The following is a 20,196-nucleotide window of genomic DNA, read 5'->3' on the forward strand; positions in this document are numbered from 1 at the left end:
ATAAAGGTTAACCATTGCAATTAAAGAGTAGCTTCAAGGCCTCATCCCCCACTCACTCTTGGGGATTGGCACCTTTGGGGAGTGGGGGGGGGTTAACGGGTACCTGATTTTAACAGGTACCCGCTCCAACCTCCGCTGCAACCGCCTACGTAATTGGAAGTAGTAGTTGCTCTCTCTACCTCCCTGTAGTCTTCTGGGACACGTGACAGGTCCCAGAAGACTACGGGACCATTCGCAATGCCCAGTGCTACTCATACATGCGCAGTGGGCACCCGGCTGTGAAGCCTCAAGCGGTGACAGCCGGGTACCCACACTTATAAAATAGGTAGTGAGCGCTCTAATAGATGTCAGCAGCTAGAACACAATAGGCAACCACAATGCCTTAAATATAAACAGTCAAACTAAAATAATGAAGTGCAGCGCTAAGAAGAATAAAAAGTCAATAGAGTGATAATCTGGTATCACAATGGTGTACTGTAGAGGTACGGAATCCCACGGCTTCCACTTTATCAGAATGACAGAAATGCGCACTCACCGGAAACGCATGGGTTATGCGCATGTGTGATTATGCATCACGGGGAATGGGAACATCAGAATCCAGGCAGCCAGGCGTCTCCCTCACGGTGGGTCATCACAGACTCCTGTAACAGGTCCGGGGGATCCCCTTAAGGTAAGCCAGTTGTTCCCTTCTCCAGGAAAAAACCTCCTCTCAGGAGGCAGTAAGCATATGGTACATCATCCACGGCAAAATGGCGCTGCCGTGCTCGCGCATGCGCAGTGCGCGTTTGTCTTCGGGAAAATGGCCGCGGCTCATTGCGCATGTGCCAGTTCCCTTATTTCTTACACTGGCGTCAGTCACGCTGCTGTGCAGTCTCCCCTCTGATGATGTGCCTCTAGCACGAAAGGCCTAAGGAGGAACTGCACAGAGCGTGACGTCTTATACCCGCCGGAGCCACGAGGAGGCCCGGCGTTTTACACCACTGGGGGTCAGTACTGCATTTGTTTACTTTATGTACTTCACATATCATGATGTACCATATGCTTACTGCCCTGCTGCTATTTTGATGATTAAACCTGAGATTTTGAACATACTACACTATTCTGGGCATTTGTTTTCTGGGGCTCCTATCTGGAGCTTTCACTCCCATAGAGAAAGCACTTTTGCCATCCTGAGAGGAGGTTTTTTCCTGGAGAAGGGAACAACTGGCTTACCTTAAGGGGATCCCCCGGACCTGTTACAGGAGTCTGTGATGACCCACCGTGAGGGAGACGCCTGGCTGCCTGGATTCTGATGTTCCCATTCCCCGTGATGCATAATCACACATGCGCATAACCCATGCGTTTCCGGTGAGTGCGCATTTCTGTCATTCTGATAAAGTGGAAGCCGTGGGATTCCGTACCTCTACAGTACACCATTGTGATACCAGATTATCACTCTATTGACTTTTTATTCTTCTTAGCGCTGCACTTCATTATTTTAGTTTGACTGGGTACCCACACTTAGGATGTCAGGGTGCGAGGACGACCAGTGAACCAATACACCGCTGGATTGTGGGACAGGTGAGTGTCTGTTTTTTAAAAGTCAGCAGCTACAGTTTTTGTAGCTGCTGACTTTTATTTATTTATTTTTTTTTTCGGTTTGACTGGAGCTCTGCTTTAAGTGCAGCCAAAATGAAAAACAGAAAATCAGCACAAAAGACATATAATGGTCGGTAGGATGTGTCCCTTGTACTGAGGCCTCTTTAGTTATTTGACATTTTCATCCATAAATGCTGATGGTGAATAGTCTAGTATCATAAGTGACGTCATAGTACATAATCCATATTTATAATAATGGCAGCCATAGAAATGAATAGACCTGTTGCATATTGCTTGTTGTAGTGGGACAGGTTTTATGAATTATGTTGCTTTTATTGCTTATACAAGTAATTTTTTTCACCTTCTGCAGGTTCTCTCAGAGAAACGTCACCTAGGAAGTAAAGATGGACCACCACACCTTGTTGTATTGGTTGCATTACATTCTAGGTCAAACACAAAGAACCTCCTGGGTCTGATACAGGTTAATGAAGGTGATATTCTGCAGGAAGATGATGGAAAAAGTTGCAGTTTTGCTTTTGTCAGTCCCAAGCAGAAACAGAGATGGTGCTTTGTTGAAGCAAACAAAGGTGAGGATAAATGTTTTGTTATCCCTTTTTAAAGCACTTGTGTACTTAACGTTTTTGTTTTGCATAGGACAGGTAAGAGTTAAAAGCTGTTTATTTTCTTTCTGTTTGTGTCCCATTGGGTAAAGTTCTCTTCACTTCCTGTCTTGGAGCTGCAAAAGGAAGTGCAAAGCAATCTCTAAAATTGGGAAGAATTCCCCTCTTAGACATCTGTCACTAGAACTGGCATCACCTGTCAGATTTGCTGTCATCTCGTGTTCTGGGGACAACTGAAAAATTTCCCTTTGCTTACTTTCTAAATGACAATGGTAACCAGGGCTAAAAAGAAGGGTTATTTACTTATTTGGGACACAGACAGCAGAAAAACATTACATGCCTTTTAATCCTTACCTAAACTTTCCAAAAAATGTTTTAGCTCTCTATACACTTTAGGAATGTTGCAAAGTTGTTATATGGGTGTCTTAAATATGTGTTCTGCTCTGTCCTCAGACGATCTGCATTCTTTGCTGGACCTGGCTAAAGTGGCTGATACCCTCCTCTTTCTTCTGGATCCTCAGGAAGGATGGGACAGTTATGGAGATTATTGCTTGTCTTGTTTGTTTGCTCAGGGCCTGCCCAGCCATGGTAAGCAATTGAAATAAATATGTAGTCTATTATTACTAGTTTCGATTGTACTTAGTTTTGACCGTCTGCACTATTAGAGGAGACACCACAGTCATCTACCATTATTGGCTGATAGTATCTTTAAGTGTCTTTACATGCAGAGTCAAGTAAATGGGTCACTTAACTCCCTCTTCCTCTCTTTTTCCAAGCAGAATTTACTCAACTTTTTTCACTCCTCCACTGCACTGTTTAGCCATTGAAAATGTCACTTTAGAGCCTATGCAGGACTTTCCTTCCCTGGTCCCAACAGCCAGATGTAACTACGCAGGGGCTAGGAGAGGCAAGTGTATGTTGCTGGGGAGGTGGGAGTTAGGTGATCCTTTTACCTTGCCCTGCATGGGCAAAAGAAAAGATTTACTTGAATCTTCATATTAGCTGTACTATAATTAATTATTATAACACTAGTGATTGCACAGTCACATTATACTGTGTATGTTGAGCTTTAAACAAGCAGCCATATTGTAGTACTTTATTTCATGTTTTATACATTGAAATTGGATACCTGACTCTGCTTTTGGCATTTATTTATTACAGGTACTTATATAGCGCCATTCTTTACATATTTTGTACATTTCACATCAGTCCCCAACCCTCAAGGAGCGTAAAATCTGAGGTCTCTAACTCACATTCATACAGACACATACTAGGTCCACTTTAGACAGGAGCCAGTTAACCTACCAGCATGTCTTTGGAATGTGGGAGGAAACTGGAGTACCCTAAGTAAACCCACACAGGCACAGGGAGAATATGCAAACTCCACACAAGAAGTGCCGTGATTGGGATTTTAACCAACGACATTGCAGGAATTATCTTTACTCCACATTGTATTTGTGAGGCTCATAATAAAAAGTATTGGATCTTTGTTTTAATGAGGACATTTGGTGTATGTGTATCGTTTCTGATCAATCTTCTGTTTACTTTTGCTTTAGTTGTTGCTGTACAAGGTATGAATGAAATTTCAATTAAAAAAAAGACGGATGTAAAGAAACAGCTGTGTAAAGTCATTGAGAAGAGATTTCCTGATGCCAAGCTCTTCCACTTGGACACTGCACAAGAGGCTGCCATACTCTTAAGACAGATGGCCACTCAAAAGCAGAGACATTTGGCATACCGGAACCGCCGATCATATATTTTGGCACACAAAGCTGATTTCCAGCCATCTGATGACACAGGCCTGGTGGGCACACTAAAAGTGTCTGGTTATGTGAGGGGACAGGAACTCAATGTCAATGGACTGATTCACCTTGTTGGCTATGGTGATTTCCAGATGAGTCAGATTGATGCCCCTCCAGATCCTTACCCAATGAATATTCGTGTTCGCAAAGAGAAGGCAAAGAAAGGACAAGATGTGAATATGGAGGTATATTTTTGGTGTGACACATCTTTTGTAATCTTTTGACACTTCGCAAATGCGTAACAGAATACCTTCAAGAAATGTTGAACCTATCAAACTGAATTCTTTCAAATCCATCTTTCTGGTAGCCTCGTTTGATGTCATATCTGGTGACACCATATTTTGCTAGAAAGCAAATTCTGAAATTATTCCAGTTTTATCACGGCATAGTATTGGAACTTGAGGCATCCACCGAACCGGGCCTTGGACTAGACCAGCTTTCAGTCTGTCTAAGCTATTATTGCTCTAAGTGTGTGCATGACTGAATACTGGTTTACATTTTAGTTCTGCGACAGATTTTTTTTTTTTTTGCTCTGCTTTGCTGATTATTATTGTAAAATAGGATTTTTGTATTCCCAGTAAAATCCTTTTCTCTTGAAGATCCATTGAGATCTCCTTGTTTTGATAGTTGTCTCCTATGCTTTTTGATGACTTGCTACAACTATGCAGGCATAATATGGGAGGGGATGAAGGCTGACCTCCACTTTTTTGTTTTGTTTTATTTGCCAAGTGACAATTTCTCCTGTAGTTGGCAGCATAACACTAGGTTGCTTAATGTGAAACTGTGCCACTCATCAGACTCCGAGAGAAGGTTTTTACAGTGGGTACAAAAGTCGTATCTTGCATTTTTTTTTTAATGTGCATTAAGTGACATAGCTTTTTATTAAAGTGACAAAATCTGGTTTAAAAAATCTATTCAAGCATGTATTCTTATTTAAAAAAAAAATACCTTCTATTGCTCTCAGCATCCAATACATATCCCAGTTCTTCTTTTTGTTTGGCTGTAGGAGTACAGCCACTCTTGCTCATTCCCAAAATGGACTAGGGACTATGAACTATATGATCTGTAATGTGCATAGGACAGCAACTACCTTGCACTGCTTCTTCCAATCGAATGGAAGTGAGGGGGGGAAAAGGAGAGTTTTGAGAGCTGAAATTGTATTACGTGCCATTCAGTAGTGGATGGATTATTTTGGAGAATACGGATTTAATTTAGCATCACTTTAGGCAGCCTAGGGATGTCCAAAGGCAGTCCACAACAGAGGGGTCGGCACAAATAAACAACACAGGAAGATCAAACCCAATGAAAGAACCTGCAGCTTGATAACACAAAAAGAGAAAATGTGAGCATTGTAGAGTTATTTGCAGAATGTTTACCCTGAAACTGCCATCTGCAGACACAAATATCCACTTGGTTGAACTTAAAAAAGCGCATTAAACAAAAGACCAGGTCAGAGTCTCGTAGGCCTAAAGATGTCTGATGATGAAAAGCTCAAGAAGGGTTGACTAAGTACAACTAAGCAGGAATGGTGTAGGAGGCGTTCTAGTCCCAAGTTTTTTGTGCTTAGTGTCCTTTTTCTCTGTAGGTGGCAGTATAACCCTAGGTGTGTCCTTTTTTTTCCTATAGGTGGCAGCATAACCTTAGGTTGCTTAATGTGAATCTGTCCCTCAGTGGACTATAGAGAAATAGCAGTTTCCCAAATAAAATAATAAAAATAAAATAATGGAGTTTTAGTACTTGAAATTGTCAGTCCACCGAAAAATCAGACCGTGGAACCAAGACTGTTCTTTTTCAGGCCACTTGATGTATACTGGCACGGGAACGTATAAACTCTGCCAGGGTTGTCACTGAAATGGATAGCAAACTGATGTATCCACTGCTTTCAACACAAACATAAATTAATAGGGTGTTAGTTGACATGATCCTTAATGTGTGCAAAGTTTGTCAAAAGAGGTTGGTTGGTAAAAGGACTTACTACCATGTTTCTTTGTAACTGCTTCCATTATAGGATGAACCCAATAATCCAGAGATGGAAGAGGATGTGAAGGTCCTAATGAAAGCTGATCCAACTGCACAAGAATCTCTTCAGTCTGAGGTGGTCCCTGACCCTATGGAGGGGGAGCAGACATGGCCTACTGATGAGGAGCTGAGGGATGCAGAGGGTGAGTCTTAGCATGGCATTCTCTTAAAAAAAATCCTGTAAATCCCATGTTTTTTATGTGGGATTTCATCACCTTAAAGTGGTTTTGTTCAGAATAAGTGAAAATTTGCTTTGTTCTAGTGAAAAGTTTAGTGCCCATAAAATTTACCTTTTTTGTCCTCACGAAAAATGGTTGTGCACTTCTTGACATGTGAGGGTGCCTAGAGCCTCATTGTGTATCTGCAGTGTGGGATCTGAGGCACTCTGCTTACTAGTGTAGGGAGATTTGGTGATATTTTTTTTTTTTTTTTTGTTATAATGTTTTGTAAAATGAAGAAATTATTATTATTTTTCCACATTTTGTTTTACATACTGTCACCAATGCAGTACAGCGTCATCATATAACTGGTGTGGCGGTGATCAGGGACACTGGTGACAGTATAAAATTGCTAATACCAGTGAATTTGACTGGTATAAACATCCATTTTTACTGAATGAAACTGATTCATTCAGTATGTATTGTTGTGATTAGCTGTGATTGGCCAGAGCTAATCACATGGTACAAATGGACTGTGATTGGCCCTCTCTGTACCATGTGATCACTGTGATCAATCACAGCTGGCAACACAGTTCTAAGCAATGAATGGCATGAAAGGAAGTCAATTGTTTACAATTGTCATGTAATCTGTTGTAATTGGTCACAGCGATCACATGGTACCTGCAGCTGGCCGGTACAGTGATTGGTCACTGGTTGTGTCTGGTGACAGATTGAGATGCAGTGCAGCCGCTTGCAAGGCGCGTTCCGGGAGGACATCATATGATGTCCACCTGGAACGATGAAAGTACACTACATAGAGTATTGAGATTCACAGTTTGCTTTGCCATAACCGTTTTTACACTTAAGTACTGAGCAGTTTGCATAAGTGAAGCATTCCATTATTTTGGATGCTAAACAAACAGATTAAGGGGGTGTCGGTGGCAAATGCGCATTTTGTGGGTAATGAGGCCCACTTCTTCTTTAGGTTCTGTGAAAGCAAGTTGAATGACTGTTCAAGTATTGTGGACCACCAACTTCACCAAGCTGAGGAGAGCCAGCCAGACTGCAAGTGGGGTGGGGTTATAAGAGTACACTGTTGGTCGTTCCTTCCTCCTAGGAACATCCACATCATGGGGTGCAGCCACAGCCAGCATTAACAGAAATAAATAGGTGCTTTTACTTTACAACGGAATCCACTGATCATAATAGGACCAAGTGCTGTATATGCATTTGGTTCCCTGGGGGATTCAAAAATAATTTTTGTATGCTGTGGTGATACTTCTTCTTTATAGAAGCGGGATATGTTTTCTTTTTTTTCCACAGATGCTTTAAAGGGAAATGTGAAAGTCCAGAAAAAGGTTCCTAAAGGTACATCCAACTATCAGGCTGCCTGGTTTTTAGATGATGAAGAAAGCGTTGAAGGAGCGGAAAGTGAAGATGATGATGAAGATGATGAAATGGACGATGAGCAGGAAGATGCTATGAATGAAGTGGTATCTGAGGTGCTGAGAAAGAACTGAGCTTACATAATCATATTGATAATTTAATAGTAAAAAAAAAAGTGTGTTTAATATATGTAGTGTTTTGGTCTCAAAACATGTTTCTTTTAAAAAGCCTTTATAGTACAATACCCTTTATTTTACTAGCATGCTGTAGTTTTGGTTTAATGCAGAGCTGGTTATAAGATATTTGATATCTCGAGTCCTCAACTAGACAATGGTAAATCATGTGTTTGTTGTTCTCCTTTATTGCTGCTACTAGGAGGAGGAAGGCAGTGCAGAAGAAGCAGAGGAAGAAAGTGAGACAGTGACCATCCCAGACAGCACTCGGGATGACAAGTATGATGAAAACGTAGATGAGGTAGAGGAAGAACAGATGCTGGAGAAGTACAAGCAGGAGAGACAGGATGAAATGTTTCCAGATGAGGTGGATACTCCAAGGGATCAGCTGGCTAGAACCAGGTATATTTCAGTTTATGTTCTTTCTGAAAACATGATGAACAGTGCTTGGACTTATTGGTGTTTGACTGTGTAGGTTCCAAAAGTACCGGGGTCTGAAAAGCTTCCGTACATCACCATGGGATCCAAAGGAAAATCTTCCAAGAGACTATGCTCGCATCTTTCAGTTCCATGACTTCTTCAGAACCAGAAAACGTGTCTTTAGAGAACAGGAGGAAGAGAAGAATGAAGGCGTCATGGTAACTTAGTGCATTATTCCTGTACAATGCTTGAAAAATGGTCTGGATGCATAGTCTTTAAAATAGGTAATTAACTGCTTCCCGCCGGCGCCTCCCAGCCCTTTAAGAGTTTCAGAAGCCGGGAGGCGGGGTTTAGGGATCAGTTGACCACCGTGACGTGTCATCACAGTGGTCACATGATCAGGAAAGTTCCCGATCGAATGAGCAGGCTGGGACCTTTCCGTGAGTAGCAGACGTGTGCTGGGAGCGCGCAGGGTGAGTCCTCTCAGCACATGTTTTTTGTTAATTGCATGCAAATGTGCGGTCGCTAGGCATCTAGGCCCAGATGCCGAGAGGCTGCACATTTGTGTGCGGCCGGCGTGAAGAAGTTAAGCAAATGTGGTGGCTTTTATTCCTTTAAAGCTGAACTCTAGGCACATATAAAAGTCATAATTTATAGTAGTTGTACATTAATTGACACATCCTTAAATGTATTTTCAATGCAAGCAGTGTAGGTACCTGAATTGGACTTGGTATCTGCCTCTTGCAGTATGCTTTACACTTTAGCAGGCTTAGCTTGGGGGAGAGGAGAAGCAGGAAAAGCAAATCACTGCAGTGCAAGGAAACGAGCAGAGTAACAGGGAGATGAGCTTATTGTCAATGTGGTTTCTCCTTTCACTGCTCATGCAAGGGATGAGGATAGGGAAGAGATCTTTGTATTATTGAACTGCATCTGAGAGAAGTTGAGTCGCTTCCTCTTCCGAACAGGGTTATGCTGTTTGGCAGAGCTGTGTAAATCTCAGAACTAGATTGACAGAAATACAAATCCTTTGACAGGTAAAACAGCTCCATCTGTGTGTACACCATCTCTGCATTTGGCGGTTTCTATGGAGTTCAGCTTTCATTTATTATGAAAATGCTAGTTGCCTGGTTGTTATACTAGATCAACCTGTCTAGCTGTCCCAGCTGTTTACTGCATGAATTGGTAATGGAAGGTTTCTATTCTTAGGTTGGTTGGTATGTTACTGTGCATGTAAGTGGAGTACCTGTCTCTGTATTGGAAGACTTCAAACAGAGGGCACCACTTGTCCTGTGTTCACTTCTTCCTCATGAACAAAAGGTGAGTTTTTTTCAATATATTTCAGGTCACTGAACTGTATCTTTAGAACTTGATGACTTTCATTTGAAGTTTGGATCTGTTTAACTATATTTCATTGACAGATGTCAGTGGTAAACCTGCTGGTGAGAAGACATCCTGGGAACACTGAACCAGTAAAAGCCAAAGAAGAGATGATCTTCCATTGTGGATTTAGACGTTTCCGAGCATCCCCCCTGTACTCACAGCACACATCTGGTATGAAAACCTCTTGCTTGCTTCCTCATGTTTAAATTTGTCACAGTTGTTATCCCGAACTTTCCAGGAGCTGCTCATGTCCAAGGTTGAAATATACTAATAATAAATAGGGGCATTACATTGTTTTCTGGGGCTAAGGCAGGGGTGTTGAACCTGTGGCCTCGGAGAGCTCTTTTATGTGGCCCTCGACCCCAAACCAGGGAAGTGCATGGCTGGGGTCAGCAACCCATTGATTTGCGATCTGGGCTTGCCGACCCACCATCCCAGAGCATCAGAGTGCATCAAGCCGGTGCCGGCAGTGGAAGAAGCAGGTGGCCACAGAGGGAGCAGGAATACATAGGCTGTGTAGTGCCGGCTCCTGTCCCAGGAGGAGTGATACCAGGTGCACTTCACCTGAGACCTTACTGACAGCCAGGAGAGTGATGCCGGCAGAAGCTAGAAGAAGAAAAGGAGGTCACTGTATTAAATAACACATACACTGTGCTTTTGCAGTGGGCATATTAGCACCTATAAAAAGGGTTAACTGAGCCATAGACTTCTGAAAGCACACCTAAAGTCCTGAATGCGGGTGCACTTTTAATGTGCAGCACACCCAGAAGATATATTAGACGTCTATGGCAAAGAACAGTTAACCGGCAGGAAAGCCACAGGTGTACTGCCCTGCTCCTGCGGTGTGGGTAAGCCACAGCACATCAGTGTGAAAGCAGCCTTATAGGGAGCTCAGTAAAGGCTTGTTTACAGTAGTGGTTTGGGGGCAGTAAAACCCCATGGTTGAGACCTGTTTTTACCATATTGTTCAATATATCATTCAAAATAAAAAATGTTACATTCTGAAATTTTCACTGTAGCCCATGACCGGTTACCAAATCACTTAAGGTTGAGCACCCCGGGTTAAGACATTGTTTATCTTTGAAACTCATGATGTTTTCTGATATAATCTTTACATGAATATCTCCTTCTGCAACTTTATTTTAATTTACTTGTATAATTTTGTCTCTAAATATAACCAAGTAACAGTTGTCTGTTTCTAAAGCCGAGATGACTGCTTGTATTTTGCTTGGCTGATGACTTAAGTCAGGCAGTAAAATTAATAAAATAACAAACATGCTATACTGCTCCTCTGTGAAGTGCTTTTGCACAAATCGTCCCAGAACTTCCTCTTCTGGGATCCCCCACCAGCGTTTTTGGCTGCTCCTCTTCTGCAAGCTTCTTGTTATGAGGGCACTTGTGCAGGTTTCATCCTGAGTCGGGCTGCATGCGTCTATAGACACACACAGCGTGGCTTGGCTTCACCCTCTGCACTCTTCTCACTGGATTGGACTGATAGCAGCAGGAGCCAATAGCTCCCACTGCTGTCAGCCAAGCTTGTGAGGGCATGGAGAAGGGAACTGAGGCCGGGCACAGAGCTGGATTAATCACTTGCCTACTGGGCACTTATACCCCCTTCCTGCCCAGGCCAATTTTCAGCTTTCAGCGCTGTTGCACTTTGAATGACAATTGCGCGGTCATGCAACAATGTACCCATATGAAATTTTTATTGTTTTTTTTTTCAAACAAATAGAGTTTTCTGTTTGTGGTATTTAATCGCCACTGGATGTTTTATTTTTTGCGCTATAAACAAAAAAAGAGCAAAGAATTGGAAAAAAAGGGTTTTTCTTTGTTTCTATTATAAAATTTTGCAAACAGGTAATTTTTCTCCTTCACTGATGTGCGTTGATGAAGCGGCACTGATAGGCAGCACAGGTGGGTATAAAAGAAAGGAGTTCAGAAGGCAGAATACTTGCAATGTCCTTGGTTTAGGCAGAGTCCAGTTGTCCGAACAAAAAGATTGCCTTGGCTCTCAAGTCTGTTAGATGTTTCCTGATTGATGTTAAACAAGAGCTGTCTTCTCCAGGCCTGTCAGTCTTTTTCTGTCATATTAAAGGGGTGTTGCCTGAGAACAAATGACCAATCATCCAATTTGGGGATGGGGTGGTAGGCGGTAACCAAGGTTATGACCAAGTCTCCTTACAATTCATACTAAGGTTAATAACCTCCAATAGATACAGGTAGCATCCGAGCAACTGGCAGATTAATATTCAGAATTATATTTCAAACCCAGGGATACCAAACACAGCGTACCCTTGTCACCCAGGAGGGAAGAGACTGCTCTCTTCCCCGTCCTAGATGCCAATATAGTCATGTAAGACCTTGTTTGACTCGTATTAAAATGATCTATCCAAATATATACGTAATATTAATGTGCCCAGTTCCTGCTGAACTTTGTGAATTGTATGAATGTCTACATGTGGAATGTATGTTTTATGGCACGCTCTAGCCCTAATGACCTATGTTTTACGATTGGCTAGAGGAAAGTGGCTTTCAAAGCAGACCTCTTGCACTAGACTAATTAGCGGTTTACAGCCCTGGAGCTTCATCTATCTGTGTGTTATTTAAGATAAGAGGCCCTTTTGATGTCCATTCAACTTATAGCTATAAATTCCATTTCAAAAGGGAGGAGGGAGGACAGGAGAGACAAAATGGCTGAGGCCCAACAAGATGGCTATCACGTACAGAGTCCATGTCTCTATTGTGCACAATCGTCACAACCATTGTGGACTTTTTTCTATGATATGGAAGTGTTAAAGTGGACCAGGAAAGGTACAGCAACAACGACGTATGTTGCTAATGGAGACTTGTAGCTGGTCCTCCCTGGGGCAACAGAAAGGTTTTTATAAGCAGAATGATTTGCTGTCTCTGCATACCCTGATTTAAGATCACTGGAATTTGTGCATTATTGTCGGAGTGCTGTGCATACCTGTACCCTCTGTTGACAAATGTGATATGTTGAGAATGAATGGCAATACTCAGCTCATAATTGATTTATTTATTTTGTAATTGTCAATTTTATGTTAACCAATTACAAAAACATTAAAAAAGCTAATTTTTCATGGGCCAATAAAAAAATAACCCTTACATGTTCAAATAAAAGTATTTGTATCAACAAATGACCCCCATATACTGTGTTACTAAATGGTCAAAGCAAATGCATAACCACACCATTGTTAGGGAATCATTAGTCCTCCAAAGGTAATGACCTTGGTCTTGTGCAATATTTTAGACCACACCCAATGATACACATATTATATAGCACAATGTACACTGAAAAACTAATATTCATACATCAAGATCAAACCTTGCAGTAATATAACCCTAATTGGCCCCATGATACTGTACCCCACATAAAATAATAAAAAAAATATGTTGGGCGGATGTCCTAGTGCGTGTTTATGTACACCTGTCAAGTTCCAAAACTTTTACTTTTTTTTTTTTTTTTTAATTGCACTGGAAGTTGGTACTTTTTACCACTTACAGGGGGGATTTTACAATTTTGCCCTTCAGACTGTACCCCAGGTTACTGCATGTAAACGAGGTATTACTCTTTAAAATATTTTAACTTTGTTTTTCTCTCATTCCAGCGGACAAACACAAATCGGAACGTTTCCTGCGCTCTGATGCTGCTGTAGTTGCTACTGTATATGCTCCCATTACCTTCCCACCTGCCTCAGTACTAATCTTTAAGCAACGCAGTAATGGTAAGGAAGCTGGTGTTTATCACTTTTCTGCTACACAGAGTTAAAGTGGAGTTCCATTGAAAATAAAAATAAAAAAAAAGTCAGCAGCTACAAAAACTGTAGCTACTGACTTTTAAAAAAAACAGACACCCCCTTCCCCGCCAGTCTGTTTCACCAGCCACCCTGTGTTCCTGGTGCCGGCATCTTCAGTTTGGGCACCCGGCTGTGACAGCTTGTGGCTTTACAGCCATGTGCTCACTGCGCATGCACGAGTAGCGCTACGCTTTGTGAATGTTCCCGTATTCTTCTGCTGGGACCTGTCACGTGTACCAGAACACTATGGGTGGGGGGGTACAACTTCCACTTCTGATCACCTAGGCCGGGTGTCGGCAACCCGCGGCTCCAGAGCCGCATGCGGCTCTTTTTCACCTTTGCTGCGGCTCTTCTGTGTGCCGGGTGCCCGCTCCCCTCCCTCCTCTCGGGCGGCCGCCCCAAAAGTCAGGACTCTGCAGCTAGCCCAGCAATGGGCAAACTACGGCCCGGCGGACCTTTTCATCCGGCCCCGCGGAGCGTGGCAAACATTGGCTGTCAGGATGTAGGCGGGGCAGCGTGACGAACTCCTCTCCTCTCACAGTCCGCCCTGAAGACCGGAACTGCGCGGGAACACGGCGAGAGGAACGCGCGGAGCAAAGGTAAGTGAATTGACACAATATGGGGAATGAATTACTATATGGGGGATGTATTACTATATGGGGGATGAATTACTATATGGGGGATGTATTACTATATGGGGGATGTATTACTATATGGGAGATGAATTACTATGGGGGATGAATTACTATATGGGGGATGTATTACTATATGGGGGATGTATTACTATATGGGGGATGAATTACTATATGGGGGATGAATTACTATATGGGGGATGAATTACTATGGGGGATGAATTACTATATGGGGGATGTATTTTCAGTTTTAAAAATGTGGCTCTCAAAATAAATTTCAATCGTGGTTTTGGCGAGATTTGGCTCAGTTGAAAAAAAAGGTTGCCCACCACTGACCTAGGCGATCGCAGTGGGAGTGGGTACCTGTCAATTTCACTCCCCCCTAACTCCCCAAAGGTGCCAATCTTTAACGGAGAACGGGGAACCAGTCCTAAAAAGTGGAACATCTCCTTTTGGGTGGAGCTCTGCTTTAAATTAAATCGTCACTCTGGGGTAGGCAATAAATATGTATTTCTGTGTGTCACCTTTCCCTTTTGCATTCTTGACCCTAAAAATATTTTTTTTTCCACTGGCACGGTGTTGTTCCATGCTCCTTTTGTGGCCTCAATGTTTGAATTGTGTTGGCAGCACTACTTTGCAGTCTGATAGCTTAGCAACTACAGTCTTCGACATCTTCCCACGATCAATGAAGCAACCCTATTTTTGGGCTAGTGCAGGGGTGTGTATACAAGGGTTATTGTGGGCTTTGAAAGCCAAACACACAGCTAACATTTCTCTATCTGTGCATTACTTGTTGAAACATTGTAGTGCAGCTGGGCAGAAGCACTGTCAAATGAACAAAAGATGTGTCCTTGGATGGTTAATATTCCAGTGGCTCCTGCTGCTCTGAGCCTGTGAGAGTGGGAAGAGGGGAGAGGAGTCGCTGCAGACGTCCACAACGCTGGATTGAGATCAGGCTCAGGTAAGTATTTGGGGGGAGGGCAACTTATCAAAGGTTTTTTTACCTTAATGCAGAGAATGCATAAGGTGAAAAAAACATTTTTCCTTTACAGCCACTTTAAAGTTCTGGGCCTATGTACTATGGCTTTTATCATTACTTAGACCTTTTACTCTTTTGGATAATGGTCTTTTAATTTGTGTAGAATTTAGGAAGGATGTCTGATAAGATTGTTGACTGAGATTGATGGACAATGATGGATGGAAATTTTAGATGTGTAGGCACCATGTAAGTGCACTTTGCAAAGCAGAACTAAATTGGTAATATTTCTGCATTGTAGGGATGCATGATTTGATTGCCACTGGATCCCTACTAACTGTGGACCCTGACAGGACGATAATCAAGAGGATAGTTCTTAGTGGTCATCCATTTAAGATCATGAAAAAAACGGCTGTAGTCCGCTACATGTTCTTCAACAGAGGTATATTTGTAAATTATGAAATTTTTTTTGAGGTGGTGGGGGAATAGTAGTGTATGTGGATGGGAGTCCACTGATCTTGAGCTTTAGCTGCACACTCTGCACTTTGAACTTTATCTGTGAGTCCCCTTGGGACCTTGATATTAACACAAAGGAATTCCAGTCTCCCATTATGTAAACAGAAGTGGTGTCCATAGTTTTTGGTGGAATAATATCCAGCTGTTCAGATTAAATGTTTCTTTAAATGTACCACTGCATTCAGTACAAGATTTCACTAGCAGGTGCTGTGGGCAAAAATCTGTAACTACGACTTCTCCCTTGGGTAAACCCTGTAGGAGATGTCTAATGATATAAATTTTCCAAAAGTTGTCTTGCCATTGTGCCTGGGGAGCCCATGAACTCAGTCATGTATAGAATATGTAATGGTTTTGATTAAACATGGATCTCTAGTTTTGGGGTGCAGGTGAAATTTCTGTAGGATCATCACTATGGGAAATGGGAGTACAAGGTTATAATGAAAGGCACATATCTACCCAAGAGAGGTGTAACACTAATGTTGAACAATTACCTTTTTCTCTTCTGACTCAAATGATTGTATTTTTACAGAGGATGTACTGTGGTTTAAGCCAGTAGAATTGCGTACAAAGTGGGGTCAAAGGGGACATATCAAGGAACCTCTAGGTGAGTACCGTGTACATTAAAAAAAAAAAAAAAAAGCATATAGTGAGTGTGTGTATATGTGTACACACCTCACAGAAGTGAGTACACCCCTCACATTTTTGTAAATATTATATTCTATCTTTTCATGTGACAACACTGAAGAAATCACACTTTGCTACAATGTAAACTATTGAGTGTACAGCTTGTATAACAGTGTAAATTTGCTGTCTCCTCAAAATAACTCAACACAGCCATTAACCACTTGCCATCTAGAGGATTTACCCCCTTCCTTACCAGGCCTTTTTTTTCTACTCGGCGCTGCACTAATTCAACTGATAATCACGTGGTCATGCAATGCTGCACCCAAACAAAATTTACGTCCTTTTTTTCACACAAATAGAGCTTTCTTTCGGTGGTATTTGATCACCTGTGCGCTTTTTATTTTTCACGCTATAAACAAAAAAAGACCAAAAATTTTGAAGAAAAACTATATTTTTTACTTTCAGCTATAAAAAGTATATAGTAAACTTAAAGTTAGATATAAATTTAGGCCAAAATGTATTCTGCTACATGTTTTTGGTCAAAAAAATCCCAATAAGTGTTTGATTGCTTTGTGTGAAAGTTATAGCGTCTACAAACTATGGTATAGATGCTGCAATTGACGCCATTTTTTTGCTATACAGCGCTGCGCTAGTTTAACGGACAATTGCACGGTCATGCAATACGGTACATAAATGAAATTTATGTCTTTTTTTTTTCACACAAATAGAGCTTTCTTTTGGTGGTATTTGACCACCTGTGCACGTTTTTATTTTTGGCGCTATAAACAAAAACATTTTTGAAGAAAAAATTTTTTTTTTAAAAAAACAATATTTTCTCATTTTGGTCATAAAAAATATCCAAAAAAACTAAAATTTTGTCAAATTTAGGCCAAAATGTATTCTGCTACATGTTTTCGGTTAAAAAAATCCCAGTAAGTATAAATTTATTGCTTTGTGTGAAAATTATAGCGTCTACAAACTATGGTATAGATAATGGAATTTACACAGCTTTTACTTTCAATTTTAATTGAAAGTAAATTTCATGAGGTGCTAAAATACCAGGATAGTACAAACACCCTCAAATGACCCCTTTTTGGAAAGTAGACACCCTAAGCTATCTGCTGAAAGGCATATTGAGTCCATGGAAGATTTATTTTTTTTCCACAAGTTTCTGGAAAATGACAGAAACATTTATTTTTTTTTTTACACAAAGTTGTCATTTAAATGATTTATTTCTCACACAAGCCATGGGTATATGTGGAATTACACCCCAAAATACATTCTGCTACTTCTACTGAGTATGAGGATACCACGTGTGAGACTTTTTGGGAGCCTAGCCACATACAGGAGCCTGAAATCCAATGACCACTTTGAAAGCCTGAAGGTGCGTAACTTCCTCATTTCACTTCCTCAATACCTATCACAGTTTTGAAGGCCCTGACATGCCAGGATAGCACCTGCGTTTACAAATGGCAGGAAAGATACTGGGATTTTTTTTTATAATAATAATTGCGGCAATCAGCAACTTTTGGTTGTGATCAGCGATTTATGACAGTGATCAGCGACTTATAGCGGGACTGCAGCGGACATTTTGACACCGGGGGGGACTGACATCCCTAGTGACACCAATACAGTGATCAGTGAAAAAAAAAAAACTGACACTGTACTAATGGCACTGGGGAGGAAGGGGTTAACTTTTTTATTCAATGAAAGGGGTTAACTGTGTGAGGGGAGTGTTTTACTAGTGGGCGGAGGTGTGTCCTTCACAAGAACACACTGTCCCGAAAGCTAATCTCTGCTCTCTCTGACAGTGTGTTAGGAGTTGACAGGGAGCAGAGCTACAGTGTAAACACTGCAGCCGTGCTCCCTGTCGGTGATTGCCGGGACCCGGTGATTGACACCCGCGATCGGCGGCACAGGGAGGGCGGGCTCGCTCCTTGTGCACGCCCCGTTTTGCTAAATGATGTTTTAAAACGGCGTTTAGCACAGCGGAGCCGCCCTGCCGCAGTGTATACACTGCAGCTGGTAGGCAAGCGGTTAATGTCTACACCGCTGGCAACAAAATTGAGTACACCCCTAAGTGAAAATGTCTAAATTGGGCCTAATTAGCCATTTTCCATCCCTGGTGTCATGTAATTCGTTAGTGTTTCAAAGTCTCAGGTGTGAATGGGGAGCAGGTGTGTTAAATTTGGTGTTTATTGCTCTCACTCTCTCATTCTGGTCACTGGAAGTTCAACATGGCAAAGAACTCTGAGGATCTGGAAAAAAGAATTGTTGCTCTACATAAAGATGGCCTAGGCTATTAGAAGATTGTCAAGACCCTGAAACTGAGCTGCAGCACGGTGGCCAAGACCATACAGTGGTTTAACAGGATAGGTCCCATTCAGAACAGGCCTCACCATGGTCGACCAAAGAAGTTGAGTGCATGTGCTCAGCGTCAAATCCAGAGGTTGTCTTTGGGAAATAGACATGTGAGTGCTGCCAGCCTTGCTGCAGAGGTTGAAGGGGGGGTCAGCCTGTCAGTGCTCAGACCATATGCATCAAATTGGTCTGTATGGCTGCTGTCCCAGAAGGAAGCCTTTTCTAAAGATGATGCACAAGAAAGCCTGCAAACAGTTTGCTGAAGACAAGCAGACTAACAACATGGATTACTGGAACCATGTCCTGTGGTCTGATGAGACCAAGATAAACTTATTTGGTTCAGATGGTGTCAAGCGTGTGTGGCGGCAACCAGGTGAGGAGTACAAAGACAAGTGCGTCTTGCCTACAGTCAAGCATGGTGGTGGGAGTGTCATGGTCTGGGGTTGCATGAGTGCTGCCGGCACTGGGGAGCTACAGTTCATTGAGGGAGCCATGAATGACAACATGTACTGTGACATACTGTAGCAAAGCATGATCCTCTCCCTTCGGAGACTGGGCCGCAGGGCAGTATTCCAACATAACGCCCCCAAACACACCACCAAGACGACCACTGCCTTGCTAAATATGCTGAGGGTAAAGGTGATGGACTGGCCAAGCATGTCTCCAGACCTAAACCCTATTGAGCATCTGTGGGGCATCCTCAAACGTAAGGTGGAGGAGCGCAAGGTCTCTAACATCCACCAGCTCTGTGATGTTGTCATGAGGAGTGGAAGAGGACAGTGGCAACCTGTGAAGCTCTGGTGAACTCCATGCCCAAGAGGGTTAAGGCAATACTGGAAAATAATGGTGGCCACACAAAATATTGACACTTTGGGCCCAATTTGGACATTTTCACTTAGGGGTGTACTCACTTTTGTTGCCAGCGGTTTAGACATTAATGGCTGTGTGTTGAGTTATTTTGAGGGGACAGCAAATTTACACTGTTATACAAGCTGTACACTCACTACTTTACATTGTAGCAAAGTATCCTTTCTTCAGTGTTGTCACATGAAAAGATATAATAAAATATTTATAAAAATGTGAGGGGTGTACTCACTTCTGGGAGATACTGTATATACACACACAGTGTTTATAAAAAGTCTACACACCCCTGTTAAAATGTCAGGTTTCTGTGTTGTAAAAAAAAATGACAAAGATAAATTATTTCAGAACTTTTTCACCTTTTAATGTGACCTATAAACTGTACAACTCAGTTGAACAACAAACAAATCTTTTAGGTGAAGGGAATGAAAAAATAAAATAATATGGTTGCATAAGTGTGCACACCTTTAAACTAATACTTTGTTGAAGCATCTTTTGATTTTATTACAGCACTCAGTCTATTTAAGTATGAGTCTATCAGCATGATACATCCTGACTTGGCAATATTTGCTCACTTTTCCTTGGAAAAACACTCCAAATCTGTCAGATTGCGAGTGCATCTCCTGTGCACAGCCCTCTGCAGATCACCCCATAGATTTTCGATCAGATTCAGGTCTGGGCTCTGGCTGGGCCATTCCAAAACTTTAATCTTCCTTTGCTGATTTCGGATGTATGCTTTGGGTCATTGTCATGCTGAAAGATGAAGTTCCCCTTCATGTTAAGCTTTCTAGCAGAAGCCTGAAGGTTTTGTGCCAATATTGACTGGTATTTGGAACTGTTCATAAATTCCCTCTACTTTGACTAAGGCTAAG

The 20,196-nt window shown here is 41.9% G+C and overlaps 1 protein-coding gene across 1 annotated transcript in view; it reads left to right on the forward strand.

The window, feature by feature from the left end:
- Nucleotides 1–20,196, forward strand: part of TSR1 (TSR1 ribosome maturation factor) — a 31,613-nt gene that overhangs the window by 8,766 nt on the left and 2,651 nt on the right. The window contains exons 3-14 of the mRNA XM_089657583.1: nt 1,949–2,165; nt 2,652–2,786; nt 3,755–4,185; nt 6,009–6,162; nt 7,501–7,679; nt 7,939–8,138; nt 8,212–8,374; nt 9,363–9,473; nt 9,575–9,707; nt 13,166–13,282; nt 15,264–15,404; nt 16,008–16,082. Of these exons, the coding sequence (XP_089513709.1) occupies nt 1,949–2,165; nt 2,652–2,786; nt 3,755–4,185; nt 6,009–6,162; nt 7,501–7,679; nt 7,939–8,138; nt 8,212–8,374; nt 9,363–9,473; nt 9,575–9,707; nt 13,166–13,282; nt 15,264–15,404; nt 16,008–16,082 (2,056 nt within the window). The remainder of the gene's footprint in view (nt 1–1,948; nt 2,166–2,651; nt 2,787–3,754; nt 4,186–6,008; nt 6,163–7,500; nt 7,680–7,938; nt 8,139–8,211; nt 8,375–9,362; nt 9,474–9,574; nt 9,708–13,165; nt 13,283–15,263; nt 15,405–16,007; nt 16,083–20,196) is intronic.

This window comes from Staurois parvus, unplaced genomic scaffold, assembly GCF_062004578.1.
Source record: "Staurois parvus isolate SC_StPar_1 unplaced genomic scaffold, SC_StPar_1.0 ptg000029l, whole genome shotgun sequence".
Classification (NCBI taxonomy): Eukaryota; Metazoa; Chordata; class Amphibia; order Anura; family Ranidae; genus Staurois; species Staurois parvus.